This window comes from Accipiter gentilis, chromosome 4, assembly GCF_929443795.1.
Source record: "Accipiter gentilis chromosome 4, bAccGen1.1, whole genome shotgun sequence".
NCBI lineage: Eukaryota > Metazoa > Chordata > Aves > Accipitriformes > Accipitridae > Astur > Astur gentilis.
This window is the reverse complement of record NC_064883.1, coordinates 3,742,040-3,767,815: the sequence shown is the minus strand read 5'-3', so window position 1 is coordinate 3,767,815 and position 25,776 is coordinate 3,742,040. Positions and strand designations below refer to the sequence as shown.

Genomic DNA, 25,776 nt, shown 5'->3' with positions numbered 1-25,776 from the left:
TTATGCAGCGATTCTGGCACAGTATGTCTGCCCCAGGTTTTTGCGGCTCACTGCCAGCACTGACCTCCCTCGCCTGGCAAAGGAGCCGGCACTTAGTACCTGTGGGAGGGGGGACGAGCTGCCCTTGCATCGCACCTCCACGTCAGACCACAGTTGGGCCCCACACTTTCTCTGTGCTGAAAGGTTCTTGGTCCAGCCTGTCTCTGCAGCAGAGCTCAGGAAAAAGGATACATACCTTCATCCGCTAATAAGGAAACCAATGTTCTCAGCCCTTCACCGATGCCATACCCTGTAAGGACACCAGGCTTCCACATTCATAAGGCTGTGCTTGTACAGTATTTCAAAAGAAATGTTTGCAAAGAAGATTCTCCCACTTCATCAATGGGTCACAAATACATTCTCACAACAAATTTGATCACATCCCTCTCTTGTACAACAGCTGCATACATCTTTAAATGGATCAGCTTGTCCCCAAATGCATCTATTTCCTGATATTTTGAGATATGGAAAAATATTACAGATGCAATCTTGCCTCAAGTAAGGGTTACCCTTTCTGAGAAACACTCAAAACTTTCACACTTTCTTTATAAAATAAGGAATGTTCAGAAATTTAAAAAAAAAAAAAAAAATCACACTTTAAAAGCTTTAACTGCTGTGAAACCATGAGCTTTCAGTGAACTGCAAATGGAGAAGTCACCCATTCAGAAAGACTTCTGACATCCATCAGGTCAGAGGTTTAGTCAAATTTTGGAACAACTGAATTTAAAGGGATCAAAAAGAGTAAGATAAATGTTATGAAAAGCTATCAAGAAACAACAGGCTTCAGAATCAAGTACAGCCTCCTATTTCTTCAGCCTCATCTCAAAAATTTAAAATTTGAGCAATCTGGAGCCATCAAGTTCACTGAAAGTTTTAAGTAGCAATTGGTGCTGTTTGGTAAAACTTCAGTTTTATGGCAGTACTACTTGAATACCAATTTTATGTGTATTTCAGATTATAAAACTGCAGTTAGTTATCTTTTTATAAAGTTTCTGAGGCAGTCAGAACAGAAAGACTACATAATGTTCTCTCAGATAAAACAGGTTTGAGAATAAAAAAAAAAAATGTTAGGACACAGTTTTATGTCAAACTTTTAAAAAGCATTGCTTCCATCTCAGTCTATTTCACATTAAATATGTATTTTACATCTTTATGTAAAAGGCATTTGTTTTGAATGGCATCCATTTTAAAAACAACTCAGTTTTAAGAAGAAAAGCTAAAATCGGCATGGACATTTCCCAAAATGGATTTTGAAGATTTCAGTATAAGCAAAGTTATTGTCTGCTGCAGATGTTCTCATGAACTCATTCAAGTTTAAACACCGATTCACTTTGAAAAACGATTACTAGAGGATAGACAATGTGATTGAGTCATTTTTTCTTTTTTGGAAGGTGAATATTAGATAATCTAGCCTTACTCATTAGAAATTGTAACAATTGGAGGGTATGCATATTGTAGAATAGAGAGTAATTTCCCTCAAAGATGAGAGCAATGATGGTATCAAAACTGCTAATTATTTTTTTTTAAGTTTATACAATCGTTATCTAGCTAAAGAATATTAATTCTGGAGTGCACTAGTCTATGCTTCTTTTATACTCAGTTCTTGTTAGGTTAGCATCAAGAAGTCTCAAATGTAAAAACAGAAAAAAAATCTCGTCTCAGATAACTTCTATTAAGCTTCACTTGCCAGGAGCTTACAGTACGTCTTTCCAGTAATTTAACATGCAAGTAAACATTTCAGAATTTATAGTAATTTTTAAGTACTGTGTCTGGCAGAGTCAGAAACAACTTCCAAAAAGAAAATTCTAGAAATTAGAAATAACCCTTCTCCAAAACCAATGACACAATGAAAATTGTGTCTAGTCACTTTGGGTGTCCTATTGAGTTTTACATCTACACAATCAGGTTGCCAACTTTCCCTCTCAAAAGGCAGTCTGAAAACAGTTTTGATAGCATTTGTTAAGGATTTACCTCTGTGATGAACACCACAGGTAAAAAAAAAAAGTTGAGGACAATTATTCTCTGAATATTGCATAAATGAACAGGGCAAGATGTGGACTGTATAATGCAAAAAATATTATAACTCAATTTTCAACATGTGTGACAAAGGTGTAGCAATGCAGCCTAATTCCAAAATTCACTTAATCAAGATTACATTAAAAATCACAGTAGAAAAACATCCTCAGTTTTTGTGACTTATAGAGAAGCTCTGAGTACAGCTAACATTTATTTCTGAACAATAAGGACAAAATAATTTATCCTGCACCAGCTACTAGCACAACTGGTGCAAGTAAACCTTTTGTTGATGTTGCATATGACTCAGAGAATGTCTCATATACCTGACTAGCTGTACTGTACCTGAATTAGACATGTTTTTGCTTGCTCACAGTTCAACTCAACTAAGGAGCTGTCAAGATCCTTCCAGTCCAGGGATATCACTAGAGAGGATGGATGAAAGCTGGTCTGCAAGAATCATTAATGACCATCCTAAATTTTTGTTTTCAGAAGCAGTTACACATCATATTTTCCTACTTTTTGACCACATAAAAAGATACAATTTCATGAGAAATAGCATTTCAGAATTCCTTTTTCTGTTAAACACAGTTCTTTTCTAGACCATTAAGGGGTCTCATAAAGGTTCAAGCATTCATTCTGTAGCTTGAGAACTATAAGAAGCCTGTTCTGTACTGCCTGCCTAAATTAGTACAGCTTATTACAGAACAAAAAAACGTAAATACTAAGCACAATCTTAAAGTACCAGCAGCTACAATGTCTTATTGTACTACTTGTGTTTACCTGCTCCTGTACAATTTGTTTTCTTTAAAGATTTTACAGGAACTATTTATGGGGTTTTAAAGAGTTGCAATTTAGAAGTATCTAAAAGGTAGAATAATAGTAAACCAGCTACCTGAAAAAAATCTTAGCAGTACATTCTACTACAAAGTTGCCAATAAGTTCTCTTAGTTCCTCAAAGCCCTTTCATAATACTGAAAAAAATTTCTAACTAGTCATACCTAACATGTTAAACTGCAAAACACTTTTAGAGCAGGTTTTCCAATTAGATATACAATATTCACTTCTAGAGGGGGAAAAATGGAGGATTATTTAGTTACTTGTCCTTATTGATTAAGATAAACTGAAAAGCACAGCTGTTTTTTTAAAGGAAAAATAAGGCTCTAAACCATCACAAGGTATGAGAGATAATATGGTCACTTGAAATGTAAACACTACTTAGACCTGCCACAGGATAGTGTGAGAATAGAGTAGCTATTAAATCATCTGAACTCTTGAAAGCTGCTTCTTGGATTTATGCCACAGAAAACTAGTCTACTGAGACACACACTCCTGACCTCAGATTGTTTCTGGAACAAGACTTCTGTTATGTGTAAACTCCTTATCTTTGCTGTGCCTGTAACTGGTCTGCTAAGAATAACTACATATATTCCTTTTCCCTGAAACTATATCTAGTAAATACATCCTCAAACCAAAGTGGAAAATTAACTACACATTTAAAAAGATAGGTCCTGGTAATACCAAGCCAAACATATTAACTCAGGTTTAAGAAAGATTTCCTTAAATATGGTTCTTAACAGAAAATGCCTTTTACTAGATGGTATGAAATACCTCTGCCATTAGTATTCTTGCCTTACTTCGTATTACTCTCATTCATGGCAGCTCAGAGTCTGGCATCAAGTTAAGAACATGAGGTGCTCTTAAAAATGTTATTTTTAAGATGTTATTCCCCTTTCTAGCTCTTCTGTAAACTGACATTTGTTATTGCAAAGTAAGGCCTTACAGCTTCAGAAAAGAGCAGTACCTTTATTTAGTACACAGGGTCTGCCCACAATTGCAGTTTACCATCTCTAACCATTTCTCTTTTACAAGAAGAAAGTTAAAAACAAGTAGCCTGTGCCTAACTTTTCTAACCTAAACACTGTCACTCTGGGTATGTACCACACTTTCCCAGACACCATAAATAGAATGCAGAGCTTGGGAAGCCCTAACTCCAAGACCTATTTTCCCCTTTAGCATCTGGCCCTCTTTCCATTAATATTTCATCCCAAAACTTCCAGAAAATGGAAGTATCCAATACTGACAACACCAAGAAACCTTTGCTTTAGTATTAGTAGCAAAATTATGCCTTCTACAGCATCAAACCAATCAACATTAGTTTGTACAGGGTTTAAAGCAGTTAAATATCACGTGACCATGCTGGTTTTTAAAGGTTTGGTGCTTCACACCATAGCTAAACTGAATTAATTGCTTGCTGCTTCTCCTTGAAAATGAATCAACACACGCTTCTGGAAAGGTTCCAAATTCCTAGAACTCCTCTTCAAGTCACCAGAAAAAACAAGTTGGAAAACTGGACTGAAACAGTTTCAGGTCTTGGAACACTTAAAATACCTAATGCTTGTCTACAGGTCTTCCTAAGCCTGTAAGAAAACGTTCACAAGTCAGTAATGAAAAATAATACTACACTTTTTTTTCCTGCTTTCAGCCAACAATTCCGTTTCTCCCCTAGCAAGGTTTTAATACTAGAATTAATGATTTCATAAACAAACAGAACTGTAAGTTCACAGAAATTTATTCTCTAAAAGACACTGAATCTAAAGAATCTCTTATTTAGTGAATCTCAGAGGAGATAACTATAAGTCATAAACAACTGTACTTCATACCTTTCTCTTTCGTACAGGAATGGAAAAACTTCTTGCTCTTACTTTGGAACAGTTTCCACTGGTGAAAGTCAAAATATATGTCCCTCCCTTTCCCCATTCTACCATTTAAAAAAAAAAAAAAAAACCAAACACAACACCAACCCAAAAGACCAATTTTCTTACAAATATGTAAGATACTACTAAATATATGTAATTGCCAAAAATAATTCCTACTTATATGTGAAAATGTGTGCCTACATGAGCTTCAGACTTGTGATAATCCTCCTGGATACATTTTTCTTCTCAGATACTTATTAGTTATTTGTTTAACCTCTGTATATCCAGCCCTCTCACACGTCGAGACACACTGGGCCACTCCAACGAGAGTCAGAGGTAGCCAAAGGAAAGGTAAGGCTGCATGGCTAAGAGCAAGGTGAGGACAGTAAGATCTCCTCATCTCCACCTTTCAACAGCTGTTGATGTCGACTCAATTGCTCATGAAACAGAAGTCTTGGTTCCACCTTAATTTATTCTTTGGCCATGAGTAAGACAGGGGTATTTTCCACAGCCAGCAATGCAAGTGCTTAAATTGCCTCAAGCGGCCTGAACCCCCTGCCTTCCCACCCAGTATCTTGTGTAACTACAGCATTGTACTAGCTGAAGCACTCCTGCGAATGTGCTAGGTAAGAGACTGGGGAAGTGATCTGGCTGCATGTTCCCACATCATTCTTTGTGGTTACAGCTGTTCACGCTGCTGCAGGGCACACTACTCCCTGAATGCCTGCTTCCCCTTAACCCCTGCCCCTCTGCAAAACACATACATGTTTTCTCTGGGTGATCTCCCAGAGAAAAGCAAAAGAAGAAAATGAAGGAGGAGACAGCTTAAATCTGCACTGAAAATTTCGCTGCAGAAACAGACATGGCAGTGGTTTTACCACAGCTCAACCCTATCTAAATTGGCATTGTTGCAGCCTCCGCTGCTGCATCTCAGCCTCATATTCATACTTCCTTCCTCCGCTCAGCGCTGGCACACGTCCATCTGTGTGGCAATCTGGTGTTGGGTGCTCCACTGCCGAGATCTTTCTTATTATTTTCCTCTGTCAGGACTGTTACATTTTCTGCTGGCTTAACATACCAGGCTTATGGTACAGTCAGACAAACAGAAGTGTCAGTACAAGATGGAAAGCAGTAACAGACTGAAGGGAACAGCGCAAGAGTATCACTGGAACAGCAACAAACAACTTTAATCACTTTAAACTGTCTCTTGTTAGACCACAGTATAAGAAAACATGACAGCAACCTAAATCAACTTTTCTCAGCTAGAAACTGCTGCTATAATGGCTCTGCAGTGTTCTGAAGCAGTAAGAGTTGGTACTGTCAGGAAAAGCTACTTAGTGAATCTACTGATAGTCTTCTAGCATTTTGCAAGTGATCATTAAGCTTCAGAGCATTCTGTGTGAAAGGTGAGCAAATAAAATTCTAACACTGGACCTCCCTAGCTTTTTCCTCTGGCTTCACTAAATAGCATCCATGAGTCTTCATCCCAATCTACTTCCTTTTCAAGTCAGTAAGATATTGCATCTTAGATGAAGTATCTACTTTCACATTTTGCCATGTGAAACTAGATGCCATTTTTGTCACTAAATGCAGGATCCTAAGTCAAATAATGAAGACTAACAGGATTCCATAATGTTTTAACTGACTGCACATTGCAGAATGTACAGTTTACCATGGAACTAGCAGCACTGTTATCTGTTCAGACACTCAGTATTTAAAGTGCATGGCCACACTCACCTGCATACTTAACTTTCAGAAAACAAAATAAACATCTCCTTCATGGCCCCTGTTCCCCGAAGAACTTGACATCATTCATGCTGGGAAATTACTTACCGACAGCAATCATTTTTTTTAAACCTACAATCTCAGAAGCAAGCTTTCCTTGAAAAGCTTCATAAATATTTTTTTAAAATATTTTTTTCTGTGAGAGGTTTGAGTAACAGCATTTATTAGCATGCACAGAGACAAAAAACAGCGCATGTCATCTGCTGTTCACTGGTTTTATGCCTAGAATTTCATGATGGCCATAAAATCCTGATTCTTTTTAGCAATACTGGTTGCACTTGAAGGAAAATAGATCTTTTATCCCAAGCCAAAAAATGCATATTAAGCAAGCAGAAAACCACCACAAACTTACTCTCTAGTTCTTCCTTCTCGAAGTTTGTATTGATAGTAGAACTGATTTTGCCCATATCCACAACAGCTTCTTCATCATGACCCTGCAGAAACAAAACACAAGTTTAAGTTAAAACTAAATACAACTAATTTTTTTCTAAATTCCTAGATATATTCTGCAGTTCTGAAGATGTTTGTCAAAGTTTTCTAGAACAACACATTTTCACCTCTTAAAAACTGAGAAAGGAAATGTCACTGAAAATCTACCGATCCAATTCTTCAAGAAAACATACCCTGTATTGAAGGAAAATCAGAGTACATCAACAGATATACTAAGTACCACGCAATTTGCTTTTGCAGTGCTCTCGAGTTCGTTGTATCAAGGATCAGAACATACATTTCAGGAGTGCGATGTTCTTTTAGTTTTACATTCAACAGCAATGACCCTACTTCAACTGGCAAATTTATTAAAAGTTACGTAAGTTAACATTCAGAAATCTTGAACCCATTTGCTTAAGGGACAATTCCTGTGTGAGATTTTCCAGCACGAGTAAGAAGTTTTCATGAACCAAACATTATACAAAGGGGTGGCAAAAGATTTAAGTTAGAAAAGTTGGGGGTCTCTCCCTACACCAACAGTTTCAGAAAGATCAAAATAAGCCTTTCACTCGGGTTTCCACAGACAGCGTGTTGACCACACCTGTACCTAATTCACGTGGTTTTACGCACAAAGTTAGAAAACAGCAGTTGCGAGACAATCTGTTCAGATTCCATTACTACTGAAACCATACTACTCATAACACAAAAGCACAGTATTTGAAATAGAGGTAGTCTCACGAATGAGGCTTTTCTCTGAACGTGCCCTCCAATCACATTTAGCACATCACTAAAGCAGACCTTTAAACACTGCCTTTTGCTCAATCTTGGGGGGGGGGGGGGGAACAGACTTAAAATAACCAAGCAGTAGAAATCTCATCATCTCATCTCAGACTTGACATCGGAACATTAAAGTTGCCCTTCTCCAAACGTTTGCATTCCTTAGAATACAGTCCACTTGAACAGCTCACAAATTACAGCCTCCTGGCAGAACTGGTTCGCCAAAAGAACTGCTGCCTACCCTAAGGGTAATGCTTTACTTCACATCTAACCATGTATAACCGCAGGATAACTGCTAAAGAATACTGTCCCTGCTCTTTCTACTTCCTTGGGCACACACTTTTTTCCTTAAGTCACATCTATCAATCATGAAGTCAGATACAAAGAGCTGAAGCAATGGTTTTTATTTTTTATTTTTTTAAACAACTTAATTAGTTTTCCATTGGATCAGTTCACCAAACTGACTTTTCTTGTGGTCATATGACAGCTAGATCTGCCACAAATAAACCTGTTTAATCACTGCTTCTGGCAGCAGCCCACTGGTGCATTTACATCGATCAACATGGGATCTGTAGTAATGGTTTCATGAGGAAAAAATGGAAGCCTAAATCGGGATTCTTACAGGGACTGGGAACCCTAATAGGGTCGACATTCACCTAAACTCAGCTGGCACTATGTAAATAAGCAAGATACAAAAGAAAAGAGTGGCGCATGGCAGAATAAACCTCTGAAAACTAAATAAAGGTCAATTCTGAGCCCTGTCCGAAAGAATAGGGTTTTCAAGAAAGGCGTTACACAGTAACATTAACTTTGTCACTATTGCTACATTGCAAAAGTAGAGTTTTTCATTCATGTCAGAAAAATCAAAACTCCTGCACATTCCAGACAGCTACAATTAAAAAATTCAACTGATTAAACAAAAGTCATGTCTGATGGGCAGGCAAATCTGTGAAAATGTTACAAGGACTTATTAATAAATGGCAGAAATTTAGAAAGTGTCATGGTGGTAAGATGGGGGGGGAGTATATTCCTGTCTCCTACACACCAAAATTAAATTGAAAAGACCTCTAGGAGATGCCTTCATAATGTAACTGGCCTCTGTTATCTCTCTGATAACCATTCTGGCGGTAGGGAAAAACGCAGCTGCAAAGTCTTGGCTGTTATCTTTACTGAAGATGGATTTTCCAACAGAGATTAGGGGGAAAAAAATTAACATGCATAAACCCAATAGCAAAAAGAGTTCTCTAAGTAGCACCATTAAAAAGCTTAAGTTAATCAATCTTTTGAAGTACCAAATAAGTACAGCAAAACATTAAACTCCATTGGTAAGGCCGTAACACTACCAAGGAGTCGTCAAGCATACCTACTTTCCAATTTATGTCAGTGACACAGAAGATTACGGGACTATAGTACACTGCAGTTCACAGAAACGGATATACACACAAATCCTGCACATTACCAGAAAACTCAAAATAGAGACGGAAATAGATGAAGTATTACAAATCCTCCAAATTATCTTAAGTGTCTTACGAGAGAGGGAAAAAACTTAGTATTAAGAAAACCACTATTAAAACCTCTTCCACAATTAGCTTCATTGTTACAGCCACAGACTGCTGAAATATCCTGTATCTCACTCTTCCCTTCCACCCCCCCACCCCCCCAAAGTACTTTCAGGACACTTGGAAGCTTGCCAAACACACAGTTTTTGAGGAGTATACAACGGTTTTCTCCATGTTATACAAACTACTGCATGCTGGTAGAAAATTACATACACACTGGGGAAAACACACATAGAAGAAAATATTTTTATCTCCCAATAACATTTTGAAATCGTACTTGCTGTACGCCTTATACCATGTTATTAATATTTATCACCCTTTGCTTTAGTAACAGAGGTACTTTGCCAACCGTATACATACACAAGCAGCCTTCAAAACCACATCATGTGAAAGTAACATGTCTTCTGAGATTAGATTACAGAAAGGCATGCATGCCCTTGCAAACCCTTCTATCACTATCTCAAAGTACTCAACATATGCAAAGACTCTTCCAAGAATAAACCATTAGCAACCACAAATATCATACATAAAGAAAGCATATCATTTACAGCCTTTGTTTAGAAAAAGACAAAGCAACTTTTTAACATAACCTTTTGTGATGCCAATAGCAAATCCGATCATAAAATGCTTTTGCCTTAGGTCAGGTAAAAAACCCAAAATATTCAAATATGCTATAAAACTAATTCCAAGCTACAACCTTTTCCTTGCTAAAAATAAAGTCTGTAGGGAATAGGTTTCCAGTAATTATAGAAGATCTACCATGTCAGTGTAAGGCACGAAAGTGAGAGAAAACTGTGACAGTTGCTGAATCAAAACACACTCATTCCAGTTATATGTTCTACTTTCTGAACATTTTACATACATAAAAAAAGAGAGGTGGGATTGTTTGAAACTCATCAGCTTCCCTTTTTTAGGCACAGAGAATTACTTTATCTTAGAGCAAGCATCCTCTGCAGTTTACCATCCATTTCATGTGAAACTCTACACACAATAATCCACAGATGCCCAAAAAACAGCTGCCAAAGCAAAATTTAAGACTAACTTGGAATGTATGTACCTTCTCTGTTCAGACAAGAGACAAAACAATTGAGAAGGGAAACAAACAAGACAAGCAGCAACCAAGGTGCCCCAAGGAGAGATTAAGCCTTCACCTTTGGTTTGCTTTTTCACAAGAAGATGGTCATTTATAAAATCAGAACAAATCCAGAGTACTTCCAGAGGAAAAAAAAAAATTCCGAGTACATTGTATTAAAATACACTAAGTATACTTTTCCCTAACACCAAATTTGTGGATACTCACAAATGTACTGTAGAAACAACCTCCCAGTAAAACCATAGTATTCAGCCAGAGGTACCTACATATACTACTACATGTCTTCTCAGCCTCCCAACTTTCCCCAGCATGAAAAAGAAACACCTTTTCAACTGTTGCAGACCAGACAAGACTTTCAAGACTCTTTGCTCTAGCAGAATTCCAGTAAGGTTCCTCTTATCCAGGAGAAAATAATAATTCCCCTTTCATTGCAGACAAACAAGTATCCAGAAATTGTTCACACTTCACTTATTTACCTTCTCAAATATTCATCTTCATTTAGTATGGTACACTCCTCATATCTAAAATATTAACGTTACCTGTTTTTAAAAAGCAGTATTTAAAAAAAGCCAATCCTAAATTGCATGAATCACTAAGGAAAGCACTCAAGTTTGCAAGAGTTAAGTTGTCAACCTCCAGCAGCATGTGTTAGTTACTGTCTAGTGGACCGGCACAAGTATGACGCACAGAATATTAAATCTAAAGGAAACTTTCCACTGTCATCTGTACAAGCTCTTCTCACCATGCAGGTCACCTAACCTTATGCAGTCACATACACACGACAGACTTCAGATGGGCACACTGTTAAAGTGCATTACCGAATAACCACTTCCAAGAGATACAACTTGCTAGCAATACATTTTTAAGGAACTTGAAATGTAGTTCAATCAATTAATTCTGGTGATATACAGTGATCATACAAATGGCTCATACAGGTAACTGTAAACCTTTGAAATCTAAGAGTAATACAGTAATTGTGTTGAGAATAATTTGAGCTCAACATTAAACCCATTACTTAGCTAAGTCAATGTTCATATACTCCATTTACATCCCCTCAGCCCAAAGTTCTTCCCCAACAGAGTTGGGAAACTACTTGCAGCACCAGAAGAGATAGCACTAGTGTTCATGGGAATAAGTAGGGCACAAAGGAGGACACAAACAAACAAAAAAACCACCATCCCCCCCCAAAATAAAAAAAAATTACATTACCACTCTCATGCTACAAAGAACCTTCACTGCAGCATTTATTCAAGTAAACACAAATGAAGAAAAACCAAACCTAAAAAAAACCCACCAAACTCCAAACAACCAGGGGAGTGGTGGTTCATGTCTACGTTTTTCCCTTATACATCTGTCCCTGGCCAAGCGTTTAAAACTCCTAATTTTGAAACCATTCTACTACAACTGCCTACACCATCACAGTGAACCTACATATTGCTTTACGACTGTAATTATATCCCATCCTCTCTGGCTTGAACAGAAGGTGAATACTTCCCCCTCCTTCCCACGAACCCACGGATACATCCCTGCCTTTGTAGAGACAACAGATCTGGCAGACAGGATGTAGCTCTTGGGCTGGAATGTGGCACCAACAAACCATTCTTCTCAAAACATGAGCACACACTGCTTACAGACCCAACTGGTAAACCTATATAGCATGCTACTATAGATTTACATACCAAGATCAACAGCATATGAGAATTTTTGCACAGTGCATTTTGCTTTTCATACTTTGTTCTTCGTTCTTTCATCATCAGTACAGAGCAGCAGTTAAGCTGGGTCAAACGATCCATCCAACCCAGCATGCTGTCAAGAGGATACAACAGTAGAGGCCTACAGCAAATTCCCAATAAACTTACAAATCATTGCAAACAGAATTCAAAACGGTGGCTTGACCTAGACCTAGGAAGGCTAGTCAAAGAAGGATTTTTGTTATATCTTCAGCCCTCACTTTGTTGGATTTGCATTCAGAAGACAGATATGATAGCCATCAAGGCTCCAGTAACAAAAAAATAAAATTAAATAAAGTTACCAATATTGCTCTGCTTGAAAAATAAAAGTTTAGCTGGAAAAAGAAATTGAAACCTTCATTTTGACCACATATCTCAAAGATAACTAAAGAGGAACTACAAAACCTAATTTTGCAACTGTTTTCCAGGTATGTGTATGTACATATATCAAATATTTTAAAACTGACTTTTTTGTATAGATAGATACACACACAAACTCATTTGTTTTGTTACAAACAAATATATATATACTGAAATATATTGTTCAGAATAATTAAGTACCAGTAGGGCAATTTATAATTCAATTTCAAAGCAGCATTTCTTAAGTGGTTTGTTTCAGAAGCCTGCATTTCTGTTTTAAGCACACGTAACACTCCATGCAGTCAGGAAATAAAATACATCTCCAATTTACAGAATGCACATACAGCCTCTTCCCTATCTATTCAATCTCCCAGAACTGCAACCTAATAAGCACTAATACTTGGGGGGGAGGGGGGGGGGAGGGGGGATGGGAATTAGACAAGACTAGTGTTATCTCCTAATTTCACAGGACTACAAGTCTACCAGTGACAGCAACCCTGGAAACCATAAGAAAAAAAAAGAAAAGAAACCAGAAAATTAGTATATTTGTTAATGCCATCTGGGACTACTGTATGCAGAGTTCAATGACAATCATTCTACCTCTGGCAATCATCAGCAGTAGGTCTACATTAGAGCTCTCCCACTGCTACCCATACAGAGCACCAAGTAGCCTTAGGTAAGAATGAGTAAATTAGGAAGGGCTTTCTGACATGGTTCACCTGCAGGAACAACTAACAGCAGCACTTGGTAAGTTCTAAATATATTGTTTTACTTCTCTGTCAGACTGATTCTGCTTTTAAACAAGAGGTAAGATGAGCCTATGGTGGCCAGGAGGGCAGGCATCTCCGGTTGCTGCCTCCTTGAAAGACAGCCAGGATATGAAAAAATCAGTTCTTACTACAATTTAGAAAGTGAAGGTATTATTCAGCCTGTTAAACAGTCTTTAGCTGAACTGCACAAGCGGTCCTATAAATGCATTGGAAGTAAGTGCTTTGGGCACAGTATTGATGTACATAGCAATACTGTATCTTCAGAAGTTGCCAAAGTGATGAAACACTACCAGTTCTAAATCAAGAACATCAACCTGACAGCCAAGGGAAAATGCACCAAATATAAATGGGCCCTGTCTCATTTTGTTGGCATACAATTTTTAGCTGGCCTTGCCCTCTAAATATATACAGATGAGAGTAAAATTAATAGTAATTCACAAACAGAACACTCACCAGGTTTAAAATAGGAAGCATACCATACTGATGGGTTCCCCCTTGGTTGAATTTGAGATGGTCTCATTTGCACAGGAACAGCTGCTTCCCACAATTTTTTTTTTTTCCCCCTACTGTCACAGCACTACAGGAAAGACTCCAGTACAGCTCAAAGGTTTTGGTGTCACCACCCACCCCCACCGCCACGCCCTTTTCTTGTGAATTTTATCTGTGGTTATACAATTACTATTTTACACAACTATCCTCACATGTAAATAAAGATCTTCCTAATCAAAGCAATACTTAGAGCCTCACAGGAAGGTCTGATGCTTAGATTTCAGTAAGACCATAGCTATAATGAAAGAGGTTAGAGAAGTTTTTCTAGCCCACTAATCCTCTAATTAACTGCTCAGCTTTACCCTACTAAATACATCTGACCAATCTGCTTCTAGAAGACTTAGAAAAAACACAGGAGCTATACAAACCCTGTTTGGACGAGCATGTCCAATAGACACCAACAGACTTCAATAACACTCTCCAGAAGTTGCATTTTACTTTTACTTTTCCAAAACTGTATGTGGAAGACAGTAAAGAAAGACACGTGTGCTGCTTTCAAAAAACCAAAACAAACAAACAAAACCCCCAAACAAAACAAACACACCACACAACAACAGAAAAACAACCCACTACTCTTGGAAAAAAGCAGTTCTGAACATGTTAATGTTTTGCTTTCTGCACAGTTGAACATCTATTTCAGTGGTTCTAGCAGGCATTACTCTGGCCACTGTCACACCGAGCGCCACAACCTGCAAGACAAGCCATGTCCCAGACAAATCAGACACTAGTCTTTGGACAGTAAACACAAAGTGCTTGTGTTAATCAGAACACAAAATTAAATTGGGAGAAAAAAGCAGAAAGTAAAGGAAGCATGAAGAGACTGGTCACAGTAGAGACTAGCCATCAACCATAGCACACCACAGAAATTTGGCAAAAAAAATTTCATTACAATGAACACAGGAAAACAGGATGGCTTGATTAATATTAAGGCATGACTAAAATGCAAAGGAATATTCAATTAACATTAGAAGCCCACTCGAATTCAACCTGAGTGTTCTGCAAGCCATAAAATTTACCACCATGCATAGTTGGCAAATAATGTCACCAATCCAACACAAGATATCAAGTTGCATATCTAACATCATAGTAGTCATTTTACAAAGTTGCATTTTATCACTGCCTCACAGCACTAAATTTCATTCAAAAAAATTCATAGCACCATTCACTTCAATTTCTAAAATTATGGTTAGACAAAACAGAAGTAGTAGAATCTTTGTAACTATTCACCTCAGATCTTTGCCTAGTCTTCTAGGCATATGCATGCCTGACACAGTTCTGTGTCCAGAGCTGAAAGTAGCACCAAAATGAAAATCAAAAATCTATCACTGTACTACAGAGACCCTAACAAAAAAGACCACTGCAGTCAGATGCATTTAAATGAAACTCTTACTTGTTATGCTCACAGAAGGAAATAGACAGTTTAGTGGTCCTCTTACAAAATTTATATAAAACAATTCATGGGTCTTAAAAACTTCACGACTTAGGAAAATTCCATCCCATAGATTTTAGTTTCCAGGGAACTCTAAAGTAGCAATCCGTATTACACACTGCACTGCAGTTAAATGGCAGTGATCAAGACCACCCATACAAGAGCCAAGCAATAGCTTCTAATACTAATACTAGAGTTCACTGCTTCATTGTAGAAATCCACACACACAGAGTTTTATAGCTATGCCACTGAAGTCTGAAGAAAACACTATCTCCATGATCATTCTACCTCAGTTACACAGCTCATTAAGTTCACTTTTTTTTTGTCAAAAGGAAATAAGTCTATTGATTGTTCACGATTCTTTACCAGAAACTTCCCTGCTATACTTGCACAGCATTACCCAAAGCCACAGCCGATAACCTTTAAATTAAGAAAAGCTGACTCAAAATAATGCAAAAGAGGGGAAAAAAAATAAAATCAACAAAAACCAAACACACTCAACCCCTCTCAAAAATCTGGTAGTATACTCTCATGATTTTAAAGCACATTTTCTTTCTGAATTGAGCCAGTTACTATGATTAAGCAATTCTAACTGCACAGAAAATACCTTCCCCAATACAGAAATCCCTACTTCAAGTATTATTTCCATCACCAGATCTTTCAAAAATTTCTTCCACAACTAGTGACTCTAAGGTAGCACACCACTTTGAGACACAGTTGCTAAATGCCACTTGCATCAAAGCATGTTTGAAGCATTATTAAGTTATACAGCTGCTATTTACATACAGGTTGCATTTTCTTCCCTGGACGAGCTCCTTCCATGCTGATGTGCAGACGCGGAGAATGCCCTTGTACAAGACCCTGTAATGAACCTCCCAAGACATCAGAGACTGCGCATACATGACTGCTTTAGCTCACTCTGCTTGACACAGATGTACTCCGGGAAATTGCTCCCCAGCCCTGCAGCCAATCGCTCCCTCGCCAGTCTCTCATCTCCCAGGCCACTGATTACAGCTACTGCAGGGTCAAACAAGAGCAGAATGGGCAAGACGGCATGCCTTCAATTCCTCCAGCTCAGAGAATACCAAAAAAAGAAACTCAGAGTTCAAGACTTAACATTTTCTGCATCAACAGCAGCTAAGAACAGCTCCAAGGTTGTATTTTTTGCTCTGATCCAAGACTTCATTAGCACTACAAAATGAAAGCACATTTGTACCTCAGGTCCCAGAACAGAACAACCCAGAAGTCAAACATCTGCTAAGTGTGTTTATAGCTGTATTATCGACCTTTCACTGAATACGCATTCCAAAGTAGGTTTTTTTTGACATAAGCCATATATTCTTGTTCAGCAAAATAAATGAGGGCTTCCTAAAAAAATCCTCGTTTATTTTTTTTCCCCGTTGAAGAAGTAAAAAAAGCCATGCTGTTACCTGCAATTAATTTCATGTATCCTTCTAGCGTAAGATGGCTCTCTGTTTCAGGTATGATATGAGTAGCTATACTTTTTCCTTGCTTAAGACAGCCTTAGAAAAACACCACCTCCACTCTAGCAGATCAAATTCAGAGCTTCATTTCACTCTTCCCCCCCTTCTAACTGACATACCTTAATCTCCTTGTCCCATCATAGAACGCATAGGAGAACTGGCTCTTTAAGGCATTATCCATAACTTAACCTTCATGACATGACACCGCCTTGCTTGTTCTTTCTTCTTTCATTCCTACTTCTTGGATGACGAGAACTCTAGTAATGAAGCTGGACTGGTGCCACCCCAACCAACAAACAAACGAACAACTTGGACAAAACAAAACCAATAGTGTACTGTTCATAAACTTGGGGCAAATACCACCAGCCAAAGAAACATACTGTGCAACTGTGAAGATGGTATTTATCACCTAGCAGTTCAGAAATCAGAAGACCACATTCAATTCGCCTCATTGCCTTTCTCAGTCCAGAAAATTCTCTAACCATAGGCTAATAAAAGTATTCTCAGATAGTGATGACAAGTGAGTTTAAAAGTAGTTTGTTTCCACTCTGTAAATAGATGTTCACCCTAATGCGTGTGTGAATCTTTTCACTTCCAAGCTATTGAAGGCCTCCCTGTTGCTGTAAGTGATCATAAACCAAATGATTCATATAAGAACAAAGTTAAACAAAAATATCAGGTACCCTAACTCTTAGTTATCTCTTCTCAACTGAGCATCTTAAACCAAACCTATTCTTTTCATAATGCAGAGAACAGATTCATACAGTTCTTCAGCTACTCAGATGAAGACTGAAACAGCTATGCTGAACTGTGTTCTGGTAGCTCTCCTACACTTTAATGTAGCCTTCCTTAGCATAAATCTGTACTAGAAGTACTTCAATTTCTAAAAGTACAAATAGTTGGTTTGTGTAGGCTCTGTGTGTATGTGTGTGTGAAGGGGGAAGAGGCTGTCTATTCCTTTGGGATAGAATGCGGGCGTGGCAGGGGGGCACTGTGGAAATCACACCTTTGATTTTTTTTGTTTTATAAGTTTTGGAAAGAATACTTACTTGATTTGGAAACTTTAAAAACAAACAAACAAAAAAAACCATCTCTAAAGCAGTTTATTGAAATCTCTTTCTAGTCTTTAATGAACCAATTCCTAGTTAATAGTCAGTCAGTCTTGAACAAAAAAAAAAAAAAAAACCACACACTCAAAGGCTTTATTCATTTAAAAAAAAAAATAGAAAGCAAAGAACTGGTGCATGTAGAGCCAAGCTGAAAAATCCAACATTCTAAAATATAAACAAGTTAGTTTTTTTAAACAGATGGAATTTTTTTGTCTTTCAAGTTCCATACCAAAATACTTCGTGGATAAACGTCTGCTCTTACCTAAGAATAAATACCAGGGAAAAGCTTCGCATTAGATGGAGAACAACACAGCAACTTCAAACTGCAGCTGTCTCAACATGCATAACTACAGAAGTATTCTAAAACAAACTGTATGCAAATATATTCAAAATTATCACATCCTTGAACATGTTTGGTGACAACACTGTGAGAACTCAGAGCAAAACTATTTGTGCTGCAGCAATATTTCAACCATATGCTTGATGATGCAGAAGTGTATGAAGGTTGTTACACACTTTTTCCATCAGTCGTTCCTTCTTAATTTTTACTTTTATACCCCTTCAAGTTCCACTTATTTGAGCTTATCTCCAGCTATAAAAGCACTTTTTTGGAAAGATGGGTCCAAAAAAAAACATATCTATTCTCCAGACAGAAAAGAAAGATTTCATTTGAGCTCTTAGCAAAACTTTTAATCTTTTCACAAGTGATACATAGTCCATGATTTCCTTGTAAGTAGTATGGGCTTCCATTAAAAATTCCCTCAAAATCCACTAAATTGGACTAATTCCAAAACTTCTGTTAACCATGGGGTGGAATGCAGAAACGTTTACCATGAATTAGAAGAGTAATTTTCATGTCACTTGTTATGACTAGTTTCTGGATCAATCTGTAAAAATATCCTCTATCACATATTACAGCAACACTAGCGTTAACACACCAGCAAGCTGTATACACTACTACAGCCACAAGCACTTTGTTCCAATCCTCTTTTTTTTTTTCTCTCTCTCTCTTAAAATGAGAAAGCAATTATGATCCTAGTCTAGCATGAGGTGGCTGTAAACTGCCTTATTGCAGGGTCTGCAGAGCCTCTAGCAGGCAGAGCTGTGCTTCATCTGCCATTCCAGGACAGCAGGACGCAAGCGTATTTTTATTTGAAGTAGCTGCAGTGGGCAGGTCTGTGCTCTCGGCAGGACTTCCCACATGAGCTCAAGCCCAGTGCTAACAGACCTAGCTAGACAGGAGCATAAAGAAACTGAGCGCTCGTTTTCTTACAAAGGGGGGAGACTGACATACCCACACATCTAGCCCTGTAAATTGGTAGATCTTGTTTGAGATTTCTATTGATACTTTAAAATCCTGTTTTGCCGGCTGGGGAGGGAGAGTTACCATAATCCAAACTCAACCCTTCCTTCCTTATATGAACAAATTATACAAAATTAACATGACAATCTTTTCTAACATTGCAGCCCAAAAAAACCAACACTGTTCACTGCCACCTTTCTTCATGTATCTGAAAGGACAGCATCTATCATACTCAAAGCACCTTTCTCTAGAAAATAATATTTAAAAAAACCAAGAAATACCCATGAGACAATAAGACAGTACTTCTAACTGAGGTTTTATTTTGGATTGGAGCACAGGGGGTGGGGGGAGCAGGTCACAGGGGAGTCAGGAAGGGAGGCAATGTGCTAGGGAATTAAGGTGATGCAGGAGCAAGTTGTAGGACACAAACTGTCCAGTATTAGTATGCCAAATACCAGTACAGATGGTTTTGTTCAGCTTCTTATTAAATGGGAACCTAGTAACTCATATTAAGAAGAACAGACAGCTTCCTACAAGTTTTCTATTACACATAAAATAAAAATATAAGCTATTCCTCTAAGGAGATGTTATTCCCTTAGCAAGGGAACACAGAAACCTTCATAGGCAGTGGCTCATCATTTAATGAAATAAAACTATCCATAAAAACCAACAGTTTGACTGCCTACAAGTGTATTTCCACCTAACAGCCAGTTCCCAAGAGCTACATCTGCATAGCACGCTTCAACTTGCTTCAGTTTGTACTGGCACGTACGCATGGAACTAAGTGTTTCCAAGAAAAGAAAAAGGAAAGGAGAAAAAAAAAAAAAAGGAGGAATAAAAAAAAACCCACATAGATGTAATTTGTGCAGATATTCTCTGGTGTATTGTCCCAGTAGTGGACTCCTGGGTTTCTTAGCGCATTGCAGGACAGCTGTCACAAGCCAATGAGATCCTGAGAGCGAGCATGAGGCAGATAACTAATTTGAGCCCTCCTGACATTACACAATTACATCTCATTCCGAGAGCTGCATTTACTCTCTAGAGAGGATACCACTGAAATCTGTAACCTGAATCAGCATCAACAGCAAGATTATTATGTACTCTCTTGTATAGAGTACGTCACTAATCTACTGGCAGTCCTGATTTGGATACATCGATAAAGCAGGAAAACCAAAGATATATGTGAAGTTTTAGAGTACTTATTCTTGGACTCAAAAACATCCCTCAGTAGAGACAGATGGAAGAAATTCACCACGTTCAAACAGAACACTACCAAAAATTTCACTTCAACATGTACAAGCATGTGGTCACCATGCAAATGGCATTGAGCTGGGGGGGAGCGCGGGAATTTATTTGTTGGGTTTTGGGGTTGGGTTGGGGGGTTTTTTTGGCAAAAGAATGAGGATGCTTTCTAAATTCAAAGCTACTCACTTTACAACTATAACATATCCGCCATTGCTTGCTTTTACATAAATTAATCTCCCGGCATTTTGGCAGCATTTTTGAGAGATATTCTGATTTTTCTTTACCCTAAAAAATTCTTAGATCACTGTGCAAGTTCACAAGAACTATAAACCAGGGCTGTTTCAACACTATTAAGGCCACCTAACCAAGGCCATATGTTTAAATGCTCTACAATCACTTGTACAAATATTAAACAGTCATCTCCTAGAATAATTAGACAGCACAGAAGTGAACAGCTGATGAGTCTAGATATGAAGCAGCATAATATGGGGCAGAGAATTTTATCTGTTTTGTACTGACATTATTTGAAGTACAGGCACACAGAAGCCTTTCTGTGACAGTAGATCCTCAGAAGGAAAAAAGAAGAGGGGGAAGAGTCATCAAATTATCCAATTATCCAGTTAGGACAGACTCTCCAAATACAACCAAACCAAGCTACACTCACACAGAACAGTTCCTTGACAAGAACACCAAACATCGCAGCTAATAAATAAAAAAACTGACTCTTTCAACGAATGCTATAATTTTGGAATTATTATTCACCTACATGTCTTTCTCTTCATAGAACAGTGAAAGGTCATGAATCTCACCCATTCACATGAATTCAAGGCTTAACTCTTCACCTTCAGCTCTCCTTGTCTCTCAAATTTTCCACTATTCATATAACTGCATCCCAGTCAAATCAAGTATCTGTGTAACAATTTACTGACACCACATTTATTCTTACAGTGAACAAAATTACTACCTACAAATCAAAGCTCATCAAACTATAACAGGAAGGCAAGGCAACGTTTCCAACATCAGTAGCAGGACTGATACCGCAGGAGGCATCAGCACTCTGCTGACCCACAACATTTCTTCTTAAAAACAAGGCAGGCAGAATGGAAGTAAAACTCCAAGCCTGCTCATGACCACTGCAATTTGAACAATGGCAGGATTTTATCATAAATTTTTGACTTTGCAAGTGGTGTAATATATAGGATTCAAGTGTTGTTGTCTGCAGATTACTTTAATACAAAATACATTCCACAAATCACATCTCCCAAGTCATGCTGAGTAACTTCAGGACATCTGAAATCTACAATTACCATGAATACCAGTCAGACTATTACCACTGTCACATGCTGAATGTACACGTTACCGGTGTATTAGCAAGCCTCTACCATGATAAATTCACAACTACCAAAAAAATAAGTTCCAGCAGTCCACATATATTTTATTAATAAGGCAGAGAGTAACAGAAAGCTGCGATTCCTGTTTTTGTGCTAGTGCTGGCAATCACCTGAACCAACAACATTCTGGATCAGGAAACCGATCCGGCAATAAAATTACGGTGACAATATTTTGCCACTTCAGCTCTGACACCACTCATTACCTGTGAGGAGCAGGCGGTGCGCAGAGCAGGTGAGATTGCTGAGCCCAGAGCAGGAAGGGCAGGACCATGGGGCAATTCTAGCCAAGACTGACTGGGACTGCAGTGGAGGCACACTTCAATGCTGTAGCTTCATACCTCAGCTTGGGTAAAATTAACAGCTTGGAAAAATGGAGAGATACCATTCATGCCACACTCCCTTCTTCTCACAGTATTTTGACTAGACATTGTAACATCCTTACCTTACATTAGATGTGATGCTTTCCTCATCACAGAGTAAACATGTAACTCAGTTAACATTCATTTCAGAAAACTAACCCTGACAGGTTTTGTTTTGGTTCGTTGGGTGTTTTTCTGAGGTTTTTGTTTGGTTTTTTGTCAGCTTCACAAGTTGAATCAGCTTATGGTAAAGGAGACAGGGAAAAGGGGGAATGACACCTCCCCTTCAGACACCAGGAACTAATTAGTCCATCTCAGCCTTAGCATGAAGCCATATCTTAAGAAGTGTACTTTCTTGCCAAAATTTCTTCCATTTTCCTCCTGCAATTCTAAAGCATAACAGAGTATCTTAGAAGTCTGAAATAACCTTTGTAAGAGAAGATGTTGCTAGACAAAAAACTGTCAGAACTTTAAACTTCTAGGAGACAGCCTAAGATCCTTTGGAAGGATCATTGAAGGGACATTTAATAGGGGATCCACCTCTATTTCTTAATTGCCTTGTCTAACATCATTTAAAACTATACAGCTGAGCTCCTTTTGTCTCTGTTTAAAGAGAGGAAGCAGCTGGTTTTCTGATGTACTAAGAAACATAATGGTTTTGGTCTATCTGACTAGGAGGCTCTGGGAGAAGTCACGACAGATTTGTGCATGCCATCGTACATGGTATGTATTTTACAGGAAAGTTCAATTGACAAAACGCAAGGGGGAAAATCTGACAGAGATCTAAAAATTAGCCAGAACAGAAAACCTACCTCTTTTGTAGCTACTACATCCTTTGTCTCAAGAACAACTACTGAAATTTATTACAACTTCTCCTTTTGTGAATAACTACATAAAAGACAAGCTACAACATAGTACTTCTAAAAAAGATGCATGCACTTCTCTTTGCGAAGAGGAAAAACTAATGCTGTAGGACTCTTACTGTAAACTTAAGACTTGAGGGGCTATTTAGTAAAAAAAGTTGAGTACATCCAACACAGAGCAGGAAAACTAGATACTCTTGATTTGTTTAACAAAACACTTGGAAATCTCTACTTTAGACACCATTAACATTTCAGTTTGCATGGGAGTTCTAACCAGCCAACAACTACTAAAAAGGGTGCTCTCTGAAAGGGTTACCCAAACAATACAAAGGCATTATTTATCATTTTGTAATAAGCAGCAGAAGTTACCCGTCTTCCCAATATAGCCACAGTTAGACCACAGTTCTATGCAGCTTAATCTGTATACTGTCATCCAGTAGCACAAATACAAGCTCAAGGAAAGACTGATTTTAATTGAAATTAGAGCATGCAGAACAGGGAATTTAGACAGGCTTTTGACTTTCACACTGACTTATGGAAGACAGGCAATTATCTAGCCTCGCATAAAGTCTACCCATAAAAATTCTACTGCCATGATTTTCTTGTAAGGCAAATTTGAATTTGCAGAGTAAGCTTACATCAGACCCATGTTCGCTGAGATGCAACCGTGGCAATTTTGACCAGCCCCAGCAACTCTAAAGCTGGCTTCAATATATCAAGTTATGCCCCAAGATACAAACTCTCCTCCTGCATTCTCTGCCTGAGCTTGAAGAGAGATTCATTCTATAGCTTTAGGATGTCCTTACAAACATAATTGATCCCATTAACAGACAGAAAACTAAAACACTGAGACAAATACACAGTAAACCAAACATTAAGACAAATAGATAAAATATATCATCCAGATGGGAGACCTAAGCAAAAGATCTTCCAGCAATATGATACACCCGATGGCTAAAAGAACTTCATCTTAACATTTGTAATTCAGGATTTCACAGCTAGTAGGGAATTTTTAAATGCTGAAAAAAAATGCAAGAGTTGATCTAGATAATGGCAACTGCATCTGGCAGCCAAATGAATTTTCTACAAACATCAGATAAGGGGAAATAGAGAAAGAAAAAAAAATCCATGAGGTTTCTAACTATGTAGAAACCAAGTCTCCAGAACGTCTTTCTGATACTATCAAACCTGTAGAGAAGCCATTTACACACATAAGCCAAGACTTGCTTTTACTGTGACATATAAAATAGGAACAACTACAGCTTACAGCCCTGGGGATGTGTTACTATATCAAATAAATTTCTGCAATCAGATCTCTTAATCACATACACATTAATATAAATTTAAATGTTTAGGGTTTTCTGGGAGGAAGACCATCTTCACTAGAAGGCTTCTAGCAACCAAACCAAGCTTTCATCATTCCATGATTCCAAAAGACTGTTTTCTACCCCAAACTTATACAGAAAATAATCTGAAAAATGAAATATACGATATATGAGTAACAACAGTTAAGAGCAGTAATATTGAAACTTTCCCACCTATAGCCAAAAGCAATGTGTAAAGAAATATTCGAATAGGAAGAATTCGAATATACTTGTCGTAGGCAACTCCCGATGTTTCTAATGAGAAAGTTTTTATTTGCCTAGATCATATGCATATTATAAGCATATCCATCCCTTTTTTTCCAGTGTTACTAAGCTTAAGTCAGAGTGCACACAGAGAAATTAACCTATTCACCAAATTATTTGCAATTATTCTCAGATTTCTTCACAGGACTGACTCTACAGAAGAAAATCAACTGCCTATAAACCAAGCTGGAAAAGTATCACTGAACAGCATGCTGTAACAATCTGCTACGTACAGAAAAGAATCAACCTGCCTTATACTGCGCTCTAACCTTAATCAAATGAGATCGTATCTGAATGATGATAAGGCACTCAACTTTGGAAGAAAACAGTACATTTTTATTGAAATTTGAATAAAATTTTGTATTTGGGGCAGTATGACATACAGCTTTTGGTGTTCTTAGCATAAAAGTCAGAGCTTTTGACTGAGATGTAATTAATTTAAATAAAAGCAATAACCTCATATCTGATTTTAACAACCTTTTACAGACTTCCTCAAAAACTGAGGTTTCCAAAAGATCTGTCTTTAAAAGTTAAATGTTTTTATTTTTATCAAAATCAATACAAGCAGAATCATTGTTTAATATATATATAAAAGCAAAATCATTCAAGCATAATAAGAGAAATAAATTGGTATTTTAAAATATTTATAACTAGGTCAACTGTCTACTAAAGGTGTTTATGTTGTCTGAGGTCTCTGTACGCTGTCAGGGTCTCAAAGAAAGGGTAATGTACCCCTTTCTCACTGGGAGAGAACAACTGTGCCAAAAAGAAGCTCTCCCAGTAAAGACCGAACTGTAGTTCAGTTTAGAATTACAACCTTCATACAAGGACACTAGGGAGGAACCTGAAAGCAGTCCACTTCAAAAATCACTTGTATATGCTGATGCTGCTATTAACGCTAAATTTTCACTCATGGGCAAGTTATTTAGATATACGAGTGAAAATAACTTGCTTTTTTCAGACCCCTGATGTCGTAATGCTTAAACACTTGAAATTTAGTCATACAAGCTATGTAACTTGGAAAAAAACATGCAATTCTGATAATGTCAGAAAGGAAGCTATTGTACAATAGTACGGAGCACAACCATCATGCTCTCTATTCTTATGGTACTTCCAGCCTTTTCTATTGAAGAAAATAATCAAGCTGCATACTCAAATACCA

The 25,776-nt window shown here is 37.7% G+C and overlaps 1 protein-coding gene across 7 annotated transcripts in view; it reads right to left on the bottom strand.

Annotated features, from left to right (window-relative positions):
- SLC4A7 (solute carrier family 4 member 7) overlaps nucleotides 1-25,776 on the bottom strand; it is a 96,256-nt gene that overhangs the window by 53,504 nt on the left and 16,976 nt on the right. For 5 of the 7 annotated variants that reach the window (XM_049798652.1, XM_049798647.1, XM_049798651.1 and 2 more), the window contains exon 2: nucleotides 6,889-6,970. In XM_049798652.1, the coding sequence (XP_049654609.1) occupies nucleotides 6,889-6,970 (82 nt within the window). Of the gene's footprint in view, nucleotides 1-6,888; nucleotides 6,971-16,018; nucleotides 16,123-25,776 lie in introns of those variants that run through there. The other 2 variants (XM_049798653.1, XM_049798648.1) reach the window with 1 other exon arrangement.